At 34.1% G+C, this 15,898-nt stretch overlaps 2 protein-coding genes across 2 annotated transcripts; one reads left to right on the plus strand and one right to left on the minus strand.

Moving 5' to 3' along the window:
- Positions 1–2,503: 2,503 nt before the first annotated feature.
- Positions 2,504–5,024, minus strand: LOC130711703 (phosphatidylglycerophosphate phosphatase PTPMT2-like). Its single transcript, XM_057561417.1, has 7 exons — positions 4,886–5,024; positions 4,552–4,778; positions 4,163–4,285; positions 3,751–3,844; positions 3,531–3,613; positions 3,349–3,438; positions 2,504–3,213 (listed from the first exon to the last, which is right to left on the minus strand). Exons 2-7 carry the CDS (start codon positions 4,747–4,749, stop codon positions 2,953–2,955), a joined length of 849 nt encoding a protein of 282 aa, XP_057417400.1. The 5' UTR covers positions 4,750–4,778; positions 4,886–5,024; the 3' UTR covers positions 2,504–2,952.
- A 9,160-nt stretch (positions 5,025–14,184) lies between these two features.
- On the plus strand, positions 14,185–15,835 carry LOC130715917 (leucine-rich repeat extensin-like protein 4). The gene has a single exon (XM_057566073.1). It carries the CDS (start codon positions 14,346–14,348, stop codon positions 15,570–15,572), a length of 1,227 nt encoding a protein of 408 aa, XP_057422056.1. The 5' UTR covers positions 14,185–14,345; the 3' UTR covers positions 15,573–15,835.
- Positions 15,836–15,898: the final 63 nt, after the last annotated feature.

The raw sequence follows: 15,898 nt of genomic DNA on the forward strand, positions 1-15,898 counted from the left end.
AATATGATCCTGTTAAAAGGATTCAAACTAAGTCTTTTGTTACTAGTTCAGAAATACTTCCTAATATTTTAAAACGCACTTATATTATTGATGAGTAGGAAACTTGATGTCTTCCAAATGAGGAGGAGAGATCCTTATATAGATAAATGAACTCAAATACAACAAAATATATGACAACATTGCCTGCATCATCTACACACTATTGGATGCTTACATCAATCTTCCACATTATTTTAATGGGTGCATACACATTAGGATTATATATATGTGTGTGTGTTATGGTTCGTTTTTTTTATTTGGTCAATATGTTATGGTTCGTTTTTATTTTGGTCAAAATGTTATGGTTCGTTGGTATGCCAAAGAATATAACATGGCTCTTTTTTTGGGACTGTAATATAACATGGGCTACTGTCAATCTTTTTAAGATTCTTCCACAAGGGGCCCAAAATTTCCGAAATGTCGGAATGTTATTTTTTAAATACATTATGTGAGAACTATAAGATTAGAATTTACATATCTCTTAGGGTCTGTTTAGTGCGACGTATAGTATAAGGCCTGATAGTATAAGACCTGATAGTATTAGGCCTGATAGTATAAGCCCTGATAACTTTCTTATACAATCCAGCGTTTGGCCATACTCTGTATAATTTACCATATCGTTTAAATTAATGCAATTTTATGTTTAGTGAAGTATTGAATAATGATATATAATAAAAATCAAATATGGAGGTGATTATAACGGTGGTGGCGGTGGTGATGGAAGAAGTGGTAGGTTGGTGGTGGTGGTGGCAATGGTGGTAGGTTGGTGTTGGTGGCGGTGGTGGTGACAGTGGAGATAGGTTGGTGGTGGTGGTGGCAACGATGGTGGTTGTGGTGGTGGCGATGATAGGGTGGTGGTGGAGGTAAGGCGGTGGCGGCTACGATGGATGGTGGAGGCAATGGTGGTGGTGGTGGCGATAGGGTGGTGGTTGTGGTGGTTGTGGTGTCGGTGGTGGTAGGGCGGTGGTGGCAGCGACAGTGGTGGTGATCGGGTGGTGGCAATGGTGGCAGCGATGATGGTTGTGGTGTTGGCGACGATAGGGTGGTGGTAAGGCGGTGGCGGTGGCGGTGGCGACTGCAGTATGGTGGCGGCGACGGTGGAGGGTGAAGGCAATGGTGGTGGTGGTGGAGATAGGGTGGTGGTTGTGGTGTCAGTGGTGGCGGTGGTGGCAATAGAGTGGTGGCGGCGATTATGGTGGCGGTGGCGATAGGGTGGTGGTTGTGGTGGCGGTGGTGGCAACACCGGTGGTGACGGTAGGGCGGTGGTGGCGACGACGGTGGTGATCGGATGGTGGCGGCAACATCGGTGGCGGTGGTGGTGCCAATGGTGGTGTAAGTTGGCAGCAATGGAGGGTGGTGGTGATGGTGACTTATACGTCACAACCTTATCATGCCTTATCCTTCACTCACGTGATGGATTAAATTATACGTCATTTTAACGTATAAGGAGACTTTGATGGATAAGATTATACAATACAATGTCATCACCAAACAATGGATAAACTCATAATGTATTGTATAAGCTTATACTATCATGTCTAATACGGCGTGCCAAACGAGCCCTTAGTAAAAATCATAAAAAATGTGTATCATGAAGGGTGTTTTTGGAATATTGAAAAAGGTATGTGATGAAAATTGGGATGTGGTTGGAGTAAGTATCATCTTCCAGATAAGTTTAGTTAGATTTATGATGCTGTTGTACCTTCCCTTCTCTGACTGGCTGTTTCTTGGTACCCTTTCGGTCGAGCCTTGTTCCTTTCTATCATGAGATTTATCTCTTTTCATAAATAAAAAAACAAATAAGCAGACATATCAAAGGAGATGTTATTGTTGAGCCAAACATTATTGCCAGTGTGGCTAATTCAAATGGAACAAACAATCTAAGAAAGGTTTTGAAGGGAAGAGAAGGGAGAGGAAGAGAGGGTAAGCTCTTTCCTTGTTTGGAAGAGCAAAATTCTTATAGAAACCTAGCATTTATAGCCCAACAAAGCATTAAAAACTCTCCCTGGGTGGCTGGGTGTCCATTACTACTGACGGGTTACCATTAAACTCTCAAAACACGAGAAGAGATTCTCATAACTCCCCCATTTCCTTTCCCTCTCCTCCAAAATCAACTTGCAAAACAAAGCATTAAGGAAGAGACAGCTCAAAACCCCGGAAGAGGTTGAGGGCGGTCCTCAAATAAAGGTTCCTCAATAATTTAAGCAAATTCTGTAGATTTTTGTGGAAGGTCTAGCACACTATCTAGACATGTTATTACATGTATGTATTTATTACCGGGACTCAAATTCAAGAACAATTTCTCACCAACAGTAAATAATTTTGTTACTGAAGAAGCCACAAGGAATAATGGCCAAAAGTAGCTTCAAAGTCCTTATCACAAGGTCATAATAAGGAATCAAGGTGTTATTTTCACTCTGAATATAGAGCAGTAACGAAATGTTAGAATGAAACAGAAATCATCTAGCAGCAACACTAATCATCACTCAATGGATCATTCACACATCAGTCAACACTCACTGACACCTAAGATAGCAATTCCTCATTCTCAAACACTTGGCTACTAGATACTGACACCACTTATCATGCAAGTGCAAAGAAATTGACAAGTAACCATTTTCTCACTACCTAACAAATCCTTGTTGGTTACACTTACACATGAATAATGCTTTAACTTGAACGAGGATTTTACTTGCATTAACAAACATACGAAGACAAATATATGTACAAGAAAAAACTAAAACATGTTCCACTTTAACCTTTAACACAGTGGAGAAATCTTCCCCCCTATTTTCCTATGAACCCTCTCTTCATGTAATACAGTTGTACCGACTTTGTGAGAAATTGCCAAACTTCACTTATTTCTTTCATAATCATCTCCTGTACAGGCTTGACAAGCCATGTCAAGCTTGCTTAGCATGCGCGTGACTCAGAAACTGGCAACCGCCTGGTCATTGGTACACTGCTACCAGATACTTTTAAGGATGCAAACAGGCAAGATAATCTTGCTATCATGGGCTTTGTCTTTGGCAATTTAGGAACAATGGCAAGCTCCATACTAGTATCACTTGCGCTGTGATAGCCTTCAAGATCAGCTTTGGTTATAAGAACTTCATCCCCGGATGGAGAGTATGGTAAAGGACATTGTATTTGCTTGTTATAGTCTTGAACAGCCTGCTCACAGTACATGCAAAGATAAAAGAAAAACTGAATGTCAAGGGGAGATATAATAACCCAGAAAGTGCAATAAGCATTGTATTGTGTCGCAAGACTTCCAGAGGGAAAAATATAGGGGGCGAAGGGTAATACCTTCCACTGTGATGGTGCTAGTAGCACTCTAGGCCTTCGACACCGCACATATTCTAGGGCACCGGCTGGTGTCATGTTCTTGTATTGAACCTAGAAAGCAAGTAGACAACATTGAAATCAATCAGCACATGAAAAGCTTCAACTCATGCCACAACTGTCATTCATAGAGATTACAAAATTACCAGATAACAAAGCACAATTGTAGTACTCCTCCCTCGCCCAGCTTTACAGTGAACATAAGTGGTTTTTCCGCAAGTTGCGTTCTCTGCACCCAAATACAAGGGCAAGAAACAAAAGCATAAATAACAGCATTTCATCACCAAAAAATCACAGAACCACATTGATAGATGCATTTAAACCCCCACCCCCCAAACAGAATGAAAAAGGAAAGAAAAAACTCACGGTGAATGAACTGCACAGCCCGGCTTATATCCACAAACGAGGGAGCAAAGAGATAATCCCTCGTGGGGATGACCAAATGATCAATCCCATGAGCCTGAAACAAATCAAGCAAGTAAACCTGATATCAGCAATAGTTTTAAACCAAAAAATTATACAGCAAACACATTACGAAACCACAGCGCAATTATAGGAGTTCATTACTCCTGTAACAATTAAGCACACAAACCCACAAAAATATGCTCCTCCCTGGAAATCAGAGATTCCCAGTGTTGTCAAATAGCGGATATCGCGAGCGCTATGAGGGCACGCCGCAATCAGCTATTTATCAGCGGGATATCTATAAAACATACAAGTAGCATACAAAATGCAAAGACAAACCAGTCCAAAAAATAACAAGATTAATAACACTTACATGATATAATGATGATGGCACCAAAGTTTCATAAGGCTCATTCAGAGTAATCACACCACCCACACCAAGCTTCTTCAAATGAGGAACATCTTTCGGGAATGGAACCGCCCCCAGTAGCAAAAACTAAAAAGAACAACAACAAAAAAGTTAATAAAACAACAAATCACAGCACCCCACGTATCAAATAACATTCAGTAACATGGCCACTTCTACTAAAATTCCATTCTCACCAAATAAGGCCCTTTCCCATTAACATGCTACATTAATTCAACTTTACCAAAGATACTATTTCCAAATATCATTCTAACCAAATAAGGCAATTTCAAAACAATGAAACCACTGTTAATCATGAGAGAAATTTGAAAAACAAGATGCAGAGAGAGCAAAACCTCATCAATTTGATCCCACCACCTGAACTCAGCTTCCATCTTGTTACGAAGCACATTATACAAAAGTGTCGGGTAAAACAGAATCCGGGCACCTGCTCCGACCAACGCTCGCTTCGCATCAACGCTCACAATCTGCCTCTCGTATCTCTCTCTTTCTTCCCTACAATACTCTGCATCCTCCAATTCCTCGATCTTCATCGCGCACAGCAAAATCAAACACCAATACCCTAAAACCACAACCGCGATCCCAATTCACATGAGGATATGCACTAAGCACGATTAAAACCCTAAAAATTCATGAGGAAAAAATCAGAAAAAGAAAAATCAAACCTACCAAATTGATGGTGACTTGGGAACGAAGGAAGACGCAAAATCGAAAATTTGCAAGGATGGAATCGATGGGGGAAGAGGAATCGGAGAATTTGGGGCTGGTAGTACTCGAAGTGCTAATATAAGAGTGGAGAGTAGAATTTCAATCCCAGAAATACCCTTGGAGTTGGGTTTTATTACCTTATATACCTGTTTTTGTTGGTGTAGAGCAAAGGTTAGAGAGTGTGCTTTTTAGTAATTATATTTTTTGTGATTATCTAGTCAATGCCCAAAATTGATGGAATAATAATGGTAATATTTCTAAATAATGATTCGGATTTTTTTTAGTTTACTACTTACAATTTGGAATAATATATTTGTTAACGAAATCAAATCTTTGATTTATCAAATTGTAGATTTGTTTTTATTTGTGATTTCTATTTATTACATTTTTTGTTATTTTAGTCATTAATAGAATATTACATAATTACTTTGATTTGATGAGGATTTGATTGCTTCAGATTTTTTCCCTTTTTATTAAAAATAACATGACAAAATATAATTATTAGTAATAAACGTCATGCAATGAAATTTCATCCTTAATTAATGGTTATAAATTTATCCTTTTCATGCTGACTAAAAGAAGAAAATTAGAAACAAATTAAGCTTTGTATTTGGAAATTGAGTAAATTTTTACGAGTGATTCTAAAAATAAGGTAACTTTTGCAAGAGCTTTTTCACATTTTCCAAATGCTGTAAATTATTTTAACCACGTGAAACTCAATTCCAGTGGAATGAGGCACATGCATCCATAGAAACCTAACTATAATCCATCACCACAAATTTCATCCAGTTTCTAAAGAGTATGAAATTATGAGCTCCCATCAACATTTAAGAATTCAGTTCAGTCCATCTCACAATTTTCCAACTATTCAGGGCTAACTCAACCTCTCATCGTACTGCATGCTTTATAATTAATATCATCCACGACCATACATATAAAGATTTTACCTATTTGATGTTTTTTCTTGTCAAAAGTATTTGATATATACTCAAGTCTATAACTATACAGAATATATATTTGATGCTTCCATGTACCTTTCTTTTTTCTTTGGGTCAAAATGCTTCCTTGTTATGGTTGAGCACTTGAGCCATTACCAATTGGAATTGGGCCTTACTGGTCCAGTACGGTGTCATCTTTTTTGGGCTAACAAATTGCTATTGACTCATATTGTTATGGTTGGCAAAAAAAAAAACACTTTTGTACAGTTTTTTTTTTTTTTAACTGAATCAAATGCATTAAGAAATAATAGACGCATATTACTTAGATTAAGAAAATAATTTTCGTCCGAACTTTCTTTAATCCAAACAAAAAGGAAGAATTTGTTCCGCCACAAACTTGTTGCTTTGATCGATGGACTCTTTGTTGCAATGTGTTGTTGCGTCATGCCCTTCTCTGATGACTTATAATCCTCTTGTCCGGCCCGTCTCTAGGGAGCTCATGCAGTTTGAGTGTGACCGGCCTCCTCCTTGAGTAGTGAAGGTCATCAAATTTGATGTGTCACGATTCAGCGTCTAGTGCAGTTGGTTTTGATATTATTGCGCAAGATGTCAATTGAAAGGTTCTTGCAACAGTGACTTCAACTTTTATTGCAGTTCTATCTCTGGTATTTGCTAAAACAAGTCGTCTCCTTACACGATTACACCAAAGCAAAGAATCTACTCGGGTTTTCACTTAACCAATTTTCACATTGGCCTTGCATCCACCCTCAAACCAACAATGATACATATGCTGGACACCAATATCTGTGATGATATAAAGGGAGATGACTAAACGTAAAAGGCAAGCAAGAAAACATTTATACAGCAACTAACCCAAAAAAATCATTGGCGAGGATCAAACATGGGACCTAAATCAAACCCATGTTACAATAATTACAAAAGGTTCTCACCTATTCCTATTGGTGATAGTTCATGGAAGTGTGTCTTTAGCTGGAGATCAGAGCTTAAAGGCAGAAACACAACGTGAGGATGTTTTCATCAACGAATCTTCTCGAAAAAAAATCACATAATTTTGTCCTGTAAATTTGTGTCACATTATCAAGAGAGAAATAATCGGTCACAATAAAGAAATAAATAATCACATAATGTTTATATGTGGTTGTCTAAATGACTCATATAAAGTTTGGGTTAAATAACTCATCATCCAATCACATTAAAGATAAGTGAGTTGAATTATGGGTTATTTAATTCAAACTTTATCATGAGTCATTTAAAAAACGTTGTTTATATAATTAGATCATGTAAAAATTTAATTAAAAGCATAGATCGTGTGTATTGCAGGGTGGGTAGGTGGTAGCAGTAGGATATAAAATGTGCTATATATTTTAGTGGCTAAGCTTTAATTGAAAATGCAACAACTTACTGGAACTTCAATTTATGTAACAGACTAACAGAGTGAGAGTTGGAAATAGTAGGATCTTCCTCTTCTTCTTTTTTCTATCAAAATTTATTAGTTTTATTCTTTTCCTTGTTAAGTGGAGCGATAGTTAGTTCATGAGCAGCCATGGAACTTGGAAACCAGGTGCTTTCCACTACAAGTCAAAATGGCGTGCGCTCTTCTTGGCGATTGTTTTCACACCAAGCTCACTCTGTTTAATGATTCATTCCTGGACCATTGTTCATTCTCCCATCATTTAGGGAAGGAAATTGAACACTTCTCATCCCACTAACTTTTGTTGAACTAGAGATATTGCAGCTCAATATAGTATTCAAAAAATTTACTTCAAACACAAAACTATTTGAAAATGAAAATGGAACACTCCTCCACTTTGGATCAGGGGGTTAGGCCAAGCTCCTTGTAAACAATGTACCATGGCCAAGTTTCGTTAACAACATGTTTGGTTCAAAATTTGTGAGTGATTTAGACTTTTAGTGCATGTTTTTGAAATTCTTATGCAAGATACTCAATTCTGAAATGGTGCTTGCTCCGGTGCCCAGAAATTCAAATGAGTGTACGGTACAGTGGTGATATTGATCAATAATAATAGTACATTTAATATGACATGAATAAGTTAGTGCTGACCGGATATCATTTACTCTTTTTATGCCATGACCCCAATACTTTTTTCGTTACTAAATATGTCCCCCACTTTTTTAATAATTAACCAGAAAAACCAAGTTTTATCAAGGTTGATATGATTTGACCCTGGTAAAAAAAAATTACCGTTGGTTTGTGTCTTGACCAAAAAAAAAATTCTGTAATTTTTTTTCCACGGTATGTTTGTATCTTGATTTTTTTATTATGTGGTTTTGTTCTTCTTCGATGAGATTTTCATTGACATGGTTCCTGTGTTCTTCAGTTGTTTTATTACGTGATTTTGTTCTTCTGCTATCCTATACCTCCAGTAGTTTCCACCTTGCCCTCTTATCCAACCTTGAATGCAAACGATCTTCAAACGCAAGAATCATCCAATCATTCTGCAAAACTCTGTAGTCCAATTTCCCCTCTTTTGGGAACCCTAATTTGTTAGATTTCTTATCTGATAGGAGGATTGAATAAAAAAAAATAAGTCTGTACGAATTTACATCGTAAATCATTGGGGCCTACTTGTAATTAACATAAGCGTGCAACCTTATATATAAGATCAATAAACATCACACATGCCACTCTCTCATTCGTCCACATCGTTTCTGTACCGTACCAAAAAAATTGCTCCTGTACTAAAGAATTCGCCCTGAAAAAAACTTATATGAATAACTTTTACATTTCATTATTTATGAGTATTTATACATAAACCCCATACGGTGCGACTATTGATCGATATACGCGTACCGCCATTAAATGAGAAGAGTAAAAAAAGATCAGTCGGGGTTTTTAACCTCCGCCAATAAACAAATCAATTTTGTGGCGGATCATGGTGCGTCATGTAGGACTAGCGAGGTTACATGGCAAGTTGGTCAAAGGTCAAACTCCGATGAAAACTAAAAGTGAGGATTAATGATTTCCATACTTTACAGTGATGACGGATGAGAATAAAATCAAATTTCAATTATAAAACATGCACTAGAAACATAGTTAACCCTTTTTTTAATCACAAGTGAATTTGACATCTATATATATATATATATATATGTAAAGCACACTTGAGTTTTTGCATTAAATACTTAAGCGAAACTCAAGTGTTGCTTTGTATTAAAAGCACCCAAACAAAAAAAATTGTAATAAATATATTAAACAATAATAAAACTAAAATTGAAAAAAAAATTATATTGTCAAAAACCATTCAACTACTTACATTAACTAACAACATTCATAAACTTTAAATTTACTTTATTTTTGTATTTCACAAATATTAAAAATTCAATTCAATTAGAAAATAATATTTATTAACAAATAATTTAGATAAAATATTTTTCAAATTAAAAAACTATCTTCTATATATATATGTAAAGCACACTTGTGCTTTTTGCATGCAATAAATGCATTAAATTATAAAACCTCACATACTTTTATATTAAATACATTAAAAAATATGTAATTTAATAAATTAAAAACTGAAAAATTTTGTATTATAAAAAACTATTCAACTACTTATATTAAATAACAACATTCATAGACTTAAAATTGACTTGAGCTTTGCATTTAACAAATTTAAAAAATCAAAATTAAAAACAAAATAATATTTATTAATAATTAATTTAGATAAAATACTTTTAAAATATAAAAATTTCTATATATATATATACATATGTAAAGCAGACTTGAAAAAATAACATTAAACACATAAAAAATAGTAAATTTATTTTGAATTAAAAGTTTTAAATAAAAAAATTGAAAACTAAAATAAAAACGACATCAACTTTATTATTCATTATATTACTTATTAATTGTTAAACTTTTCAATTTCTCATATTTAAAATTAAATATTAAAATTTAAAACTTTTCAATTTCTCTTATTTAAAATGAAATATTTAAATTATTTAAATTTTAATTATTCATTACAACTTGAGGTGAATTTTTAAAAAATAATAATAATTGAAATTGACTACCTTACATTAATGACAATAATAGATTGTTAATAATAATTTGTATATATTCTTTACATTATTGTTAATAATAATTATAAATCTTATTAGTTATTAATCATAAGTTGAGATATTTTAAAAAAATAAAAAATAAAACTTATTACTATTTATTACTTATAAAAAAATATTTATTAATAATTAATATCGAAAAAATAGTTGAAAATTAAAAAAAAATGTCTCTATAAGATATTATTATTACTATATCGAATGTGTATATTATTTGAAAAACAAATTTAATATGATTTTTGATCTATTATATAGAAGTAAAAATAACTGGAGGAAGCATAACAGAAAAAAATAATTATAACAAAAGTTGAATAAATTTAAATTTACTAAATAATATTTTACGATACTAAAATTATAACTTTTTATAATTTTTAAGTTAAAATTATTTCAAGTTCAAAAAAAATTTAAAATTATTTTATTGTTGATAAAAAGTATAAAAAAAAATATGTTATTATAACTTATATTAAAACCGGATATATGATAAATCAGCACCTCTGCAGTTGAAACCACAATAATAAACCTAAAAACAGAGAACCCAAATCAATAAAATATATTACAACCAAAGTTTTTAAAATTAATTTAATACTAATACAAAAGAAATTTAATTACACTGTAATAATTTTTATACTATATTAAAAAAAATAGTGTAAATAAACCCGTGCAACGCACGGGTATTATTTCTAGTTTTATATGTAAAAGAGACTTTATTTTTACGTCAAATACATTAAACCATAAAACTATCATACCTTTGTATTAAAATACATTAAGAAATAATAAATTTTCTTTTTAATAACATATTAAAAACGGAAAAAGTTGTATTGTCGAAAAAAATTCAACTACTTAACATTAAATAACAACATTCATCAACTTAAAATTGGCTCTTAAAAAAACACGAAAATTATCTTAAGTTTTGCATTTGAAAAATATTAAAAATTAAAATTATTTAATAATAAATAATATGGATAGAATATTTTAAAATTGAATGATGACGCTAAAAGGTATTTTATATTAATTATAATATATGTGCATTATTGAAAAAAATATTTAAATATATTTTTTGATCTATGATATAGTAGTAAAAATTACTCGAGCATTGAGTTTTTCCTAGGAAGGTTTTAACGAGACACATTTACGAGTTTTGTCCATCCTAGGTTTGGTAGTTTTGAAGTACTTTCTTGAGAGGGTTGTTCTCATGGTTCTTTCTTTCTATCAATAATATATCTTTTGCTTTCAAAAAAAATTTTATTCGAGAAAGCATAATAGAGAAAAATAATAATGGCCAAAATTTAATAAATATTTGTTGTAAGAGGCCTTGCGTATCCACTTAACGTGATCGTCGAGCCTCAAGGGATTAGTCTCATGACTATCGGTTGTGAGAAAACATTAGCAAACCAAATAAGTTTAAAAAAATTAAATTCGCAAGATATATAATATCTTAGGCTTTTTTTGTTGTTGTCGAAAGGCTATTTAAGTTACCACCACGTATTATAATTCAAAAGATTAAATTGAATTTATTCTTTTTTGGTCTTGACATGTCACAGCAAAAGACTTTCTAGGTAAAAAGTATAAAAATGATATTAAAACTTATTTCATGACATTAAACACTTAATACTTAACATTTTTTACGTAATTTAAATATTTCAAGTTAACTTAATAATTTTTCATATTCTTAAATAAATAAAATTTTCAATTGTTAAAATTATTTCTATGCAAATAACTAAATTTGAGTAATATTAATTATTTAATTATACAAAAAGAACTACAGAGGATGTATCTTATGAGAAAGGTAATCTTATGTGAGAAAATGAGAATAAATCACGACCGTTAGATCTAACCATCAACGGTCAAGATTAAAATTATTTTAATTATTTTAATCTTGACAATGACACAGATACCCTTGCTCAACTATCTCCCTTTCTCCACTTGCAAAACCGCCGTTCACTCTCCTTTCTCCCTGACCACCGTTCAGCCCAGCCGCACTCCTCACCACTTTGAATTTCTCAATTCCAATCAAGTAAATTTGCAATTATCATCATCATATCAGATAAATTTAAAAAGAAACAAGAATTAAACCCAGATCTGAGTTTTCTCTCATCAGATCTGGGTTTCTCTCATCAGATATGGTTCTTTCTCCACCGTCTGAGTTCTGTTCCTTATATCTGTGCTCCTCATCTGACTGGCGATGCCTTCACGATTCATGTCCTGCCGGAGCGAATAAGCACGTCACGCCAGACGGCGATGGCCATAGCGAGCCACGTCGACGCCGTGAAGCCTTAGCAATAAGTATTGTTCTTATGATTTTTTAGGTTTAAAATGTCATTTCTATTCTACAAATGAGATTGATCAATTGTTCTTGTTCTTGGTCAATGTATCTGATTGATGAACCCCTCCAGCGGAATCTCCAGTGAATAACCCTTTTCCTCTTTTCTAATATGCAATCCTTACTCTCTTTATCCCGTTTTTTCCTATCTTTCTAGAAATTGATATGATGAAAGTGAATATTTTAGTATTATTCTAGTTTAATGTATTAGAAACTGATTTCACTTTATTGCGTTCATGGCCACAGAAGGAGTTGCTGGTTTGGTCTTCAGGCAGCTTGGTGATTGAGAAACTTAGATGGGTGTGATAGGATGGTGATGGTGGAAGGAGAAAGAAGGAAAAATTTAAGAAAATGAGGATATTTTTGTCCTATCACTATAAAAACGAAACTGTACCACCGCCCACCAAAGACGTCGTCTTTTTTTATCTTAGCTCTTGATTGCATTGGTTCTGAAATGTTTAGTGGGGCTGTGTGTTTTTCTAGAAGACTAGTTTATGATTAGGCATTAGTTTAATAACCGTTGGCTAGTAGCTACCATCTGCCAACCATTATTTATCGCAACTTCAATTCCATCTACCAGCCCCGCTTGCTGCTTCATACATACTCAAAATTATTTTGTGCTTTTTGCTTTTGCTTTATTGCTTTTCACCTTGTCTTGCTGGGTTGGATTTCAAAGGATTCGAGCTCTCAACTGCTGAAAGTTTCCCAAATTCTGTGGAATTTCACCTATCTAGCTATGTGTCGACATAACTAGGCTATAGGCTCGTATCCACATACTGAGTAGTACAAATCATATTCAGGTCTGACTCAACTTAGATGCATTGAAATAGTGGCGGAGATCGTACATTAGCAATTTTGCAGCTGCTGGAAACCACTACAACAGCCACAAATAGCTTGTGTATGGCATCCGCCATTATTCTAGTTTTGAATCAAATGCAGCTACGTACACTAATCTTGTGTCTATATATATCAGGTTTAACTACGTGTAAAAGAACATATTAATGAATAATCACAGTAATATGGGTTAGATGACTCACACTCACAGGATCACTAAAATATGCATAATATGAACTTGAAGTGTAAAAAGATATATAATGTAAATGTTTAAAAATCAAAAGCAGTTATGGGATTTGTGTTTCTGGTCGTCACGACAATTCTAAATTCATAAAACAACAACTTATATGTTTCATCAAGATTAGATGACTCATAAAATCAAAATTTGAGGAGTTCAATTTTTATCGAAGGGAGATCATAAACGGCATGAATTTAGTATTTTCTTAATAGTAGGAAATCCAAATTCATTTAGTTTATTGACCATCCTTCTTAATATTTATCTCCATGTCTGCCTTTAATTTAAATAGAAAGCTTAGCAGTACGCTAGTACCATTAAAAGAAAGACTGATCATGGATTATTTCCATCATACTTCTTCATAAATTAGCTGGTGAATAGTTCCTTAAATATGTTAATTATAGTTCAATTCTTTACTGGATGTATAGAAAAGATTTTGTTAGGAGACACAAGATCTAGTGATCTCTCCACCTTGACAGAAATCAATCTCTTAAATATCCACTTGGAGATATCTAGTGCACGAAAATAACTATTTTTAATTGATGTAGAATTATATTAATGATTATAAATGGAGAATCATATCATATGTTTTAATACAATTAAGTTGAGCTCAATGAGATAAAATCTTACTTTTCCAATCCACGCTTCACTTATTGTGATAAATTCTAGTTTCTCTATTGAAATTTTAAGATACATTAAATCACGTTAGCGTTTTCACCAACATCAAATTAACATATACTATATGCATAGTTTTCTGAATTCTGAATAGTGAATACTATTCCAGTAGAAGTCAACATCTTCAGTACTGGAGAAGTTGTACAAAGCTAGCTCAGAAGCATTACAGAAAAGAACTCAAAGGAAAATGACAAATGAAACCAAAACACATTAAAGACCAATTGATCCAAAACAGTGTATCTCTCTCTGTCTCTCTTTAATGTTGCAACCTTTATTAAGACAACCTTACAACCATCAACATAATCATCCAGGTATCTTCACCTCAAAATGGACAAGACCTTTACTCTGATTTTTCTCCTCTTCCTCTTCCTCTTCCTCCACCTTCCAAATGCAGCAAAATCTGCCATTGGTGTTGGTATTGGAGTTGGTGGTGGTGGGGTTAGTATTGGTGTAGGTGCTGGGAATGGCAATGATGGTAATAATGGTGGATCTTCAGTGCCAAACCAGAACAATGCTTACACAGCTCTTCAGGCATGGAAATCAGCAATCACTGATGACCCACTGAAGATTCTAGACACTTGGGTTGGTCCCAATGTGTGTTCTTACAAAGGAGTGTTTTGTGAAAATTCCCAAGATGGAATTGCTGAATCATTTGCAACTACTGGTCCTGTTGTTGCAGGAATAGATCTCAACCATGCAAATCTCCTAGGAACTTTTGTCAAAGAGCTTTCTTCACTATCTGAAATAACTCTTCTCCACCTCAACAGTAACAGATTTTCAGGTACAGTTCCTGATTCACTCAGAGAGCTCACTTCCTTAGAAGAATTGGACCTCAGCAACAACCAATTTTCAGGTCCTTTTCCCAATGTTGTTCTATACATGCCAAGTATTATCTACTTGGACCTCAGGTTCAACTCCTTCTCAGGTTCCATTCCTGAAGCATTGTTTAACAAGAGACTTGATGCAATTTTTCTCAACAACAACCAATTTGGAGGTGAAATTCCACAGAATTTGGGAAACTCCCCTGCCTCTGTGATCAACTTAGCTAACAACAAGTTGAGTGGAGAAATCCCAGTGAGTTTTGGGTTCATGAGTCCAAAGTTGAAGGAGATTCTCTTCCTGAATAACCAGTTAACAGGTTGCATTCCTCAAGGAGTTGGAATCTTCACTGAGATGGAAGTTCTTGATGTGAGCTTCAACTCACTGGTTGGTCATTTGCCAGACACAATCTCCTGCTTGCAAGAGATTGAGGTGCTGAATTTGGAGCATAACAAGCTATCTGGGGAGTTATCTGATGTGGTTTGTTCTTTGAGGAGCTTAATGAATCTAACTGTTGCTTATAACTTTTTTTCTGGGATTAGTCAGCAATGTTCAAGGCTTTTCAATGTGGGGTTTGATTTCTCAGATAACTGCATTCCTGGAAGGAACATGCAGAGACCTCCACCAGAGTGTTCTGTGATCCCAGGTGGTAGTTTGAACTGTCTGAGAATTCCAACTCCAAAACCTCTTGTTTGTGGTTCTCTGGCTTCAAATCTGCGTTCATCATTTCCTTGATAATGATGTTTTTTTTTCTTTTCCAGTGATTGATGATGCTACTAATTCACTTCATAGTTATACCATGCTAATTTTGTTCATCATTGATTTGGTATACTATACTAAACTTGCCCCACATGGATAAGGTAAAGCCTGGATTTTGATATGTATTCTATATTTCTATTCTTATGGTGTTAACAACGAGGTGATTTGTGATTTTGTGTCACGAGGCATGTTGTTTGATTTGGTTACTTTGATCTTACAAGTGTATCTTGGTTTCTTTAGATTGCGCCTTCAATTTCATTCCCTTCTAAATGACAAGGCCTACTTGATTGATTGAGTTGTCA

This window comes from Lotus japonicus, chromosome 4 (genome assembly GCF_012489685.1).
Source record: "Lotus japonicus ecotype B-129 chromosome 4, LjGifu_v1.2".
NCBI lineage: Eukaryota > Viridiplantae > Streptophyta > Magnoliopsida > Fabales > Fabaceae > Lotus > Lotus japonicus.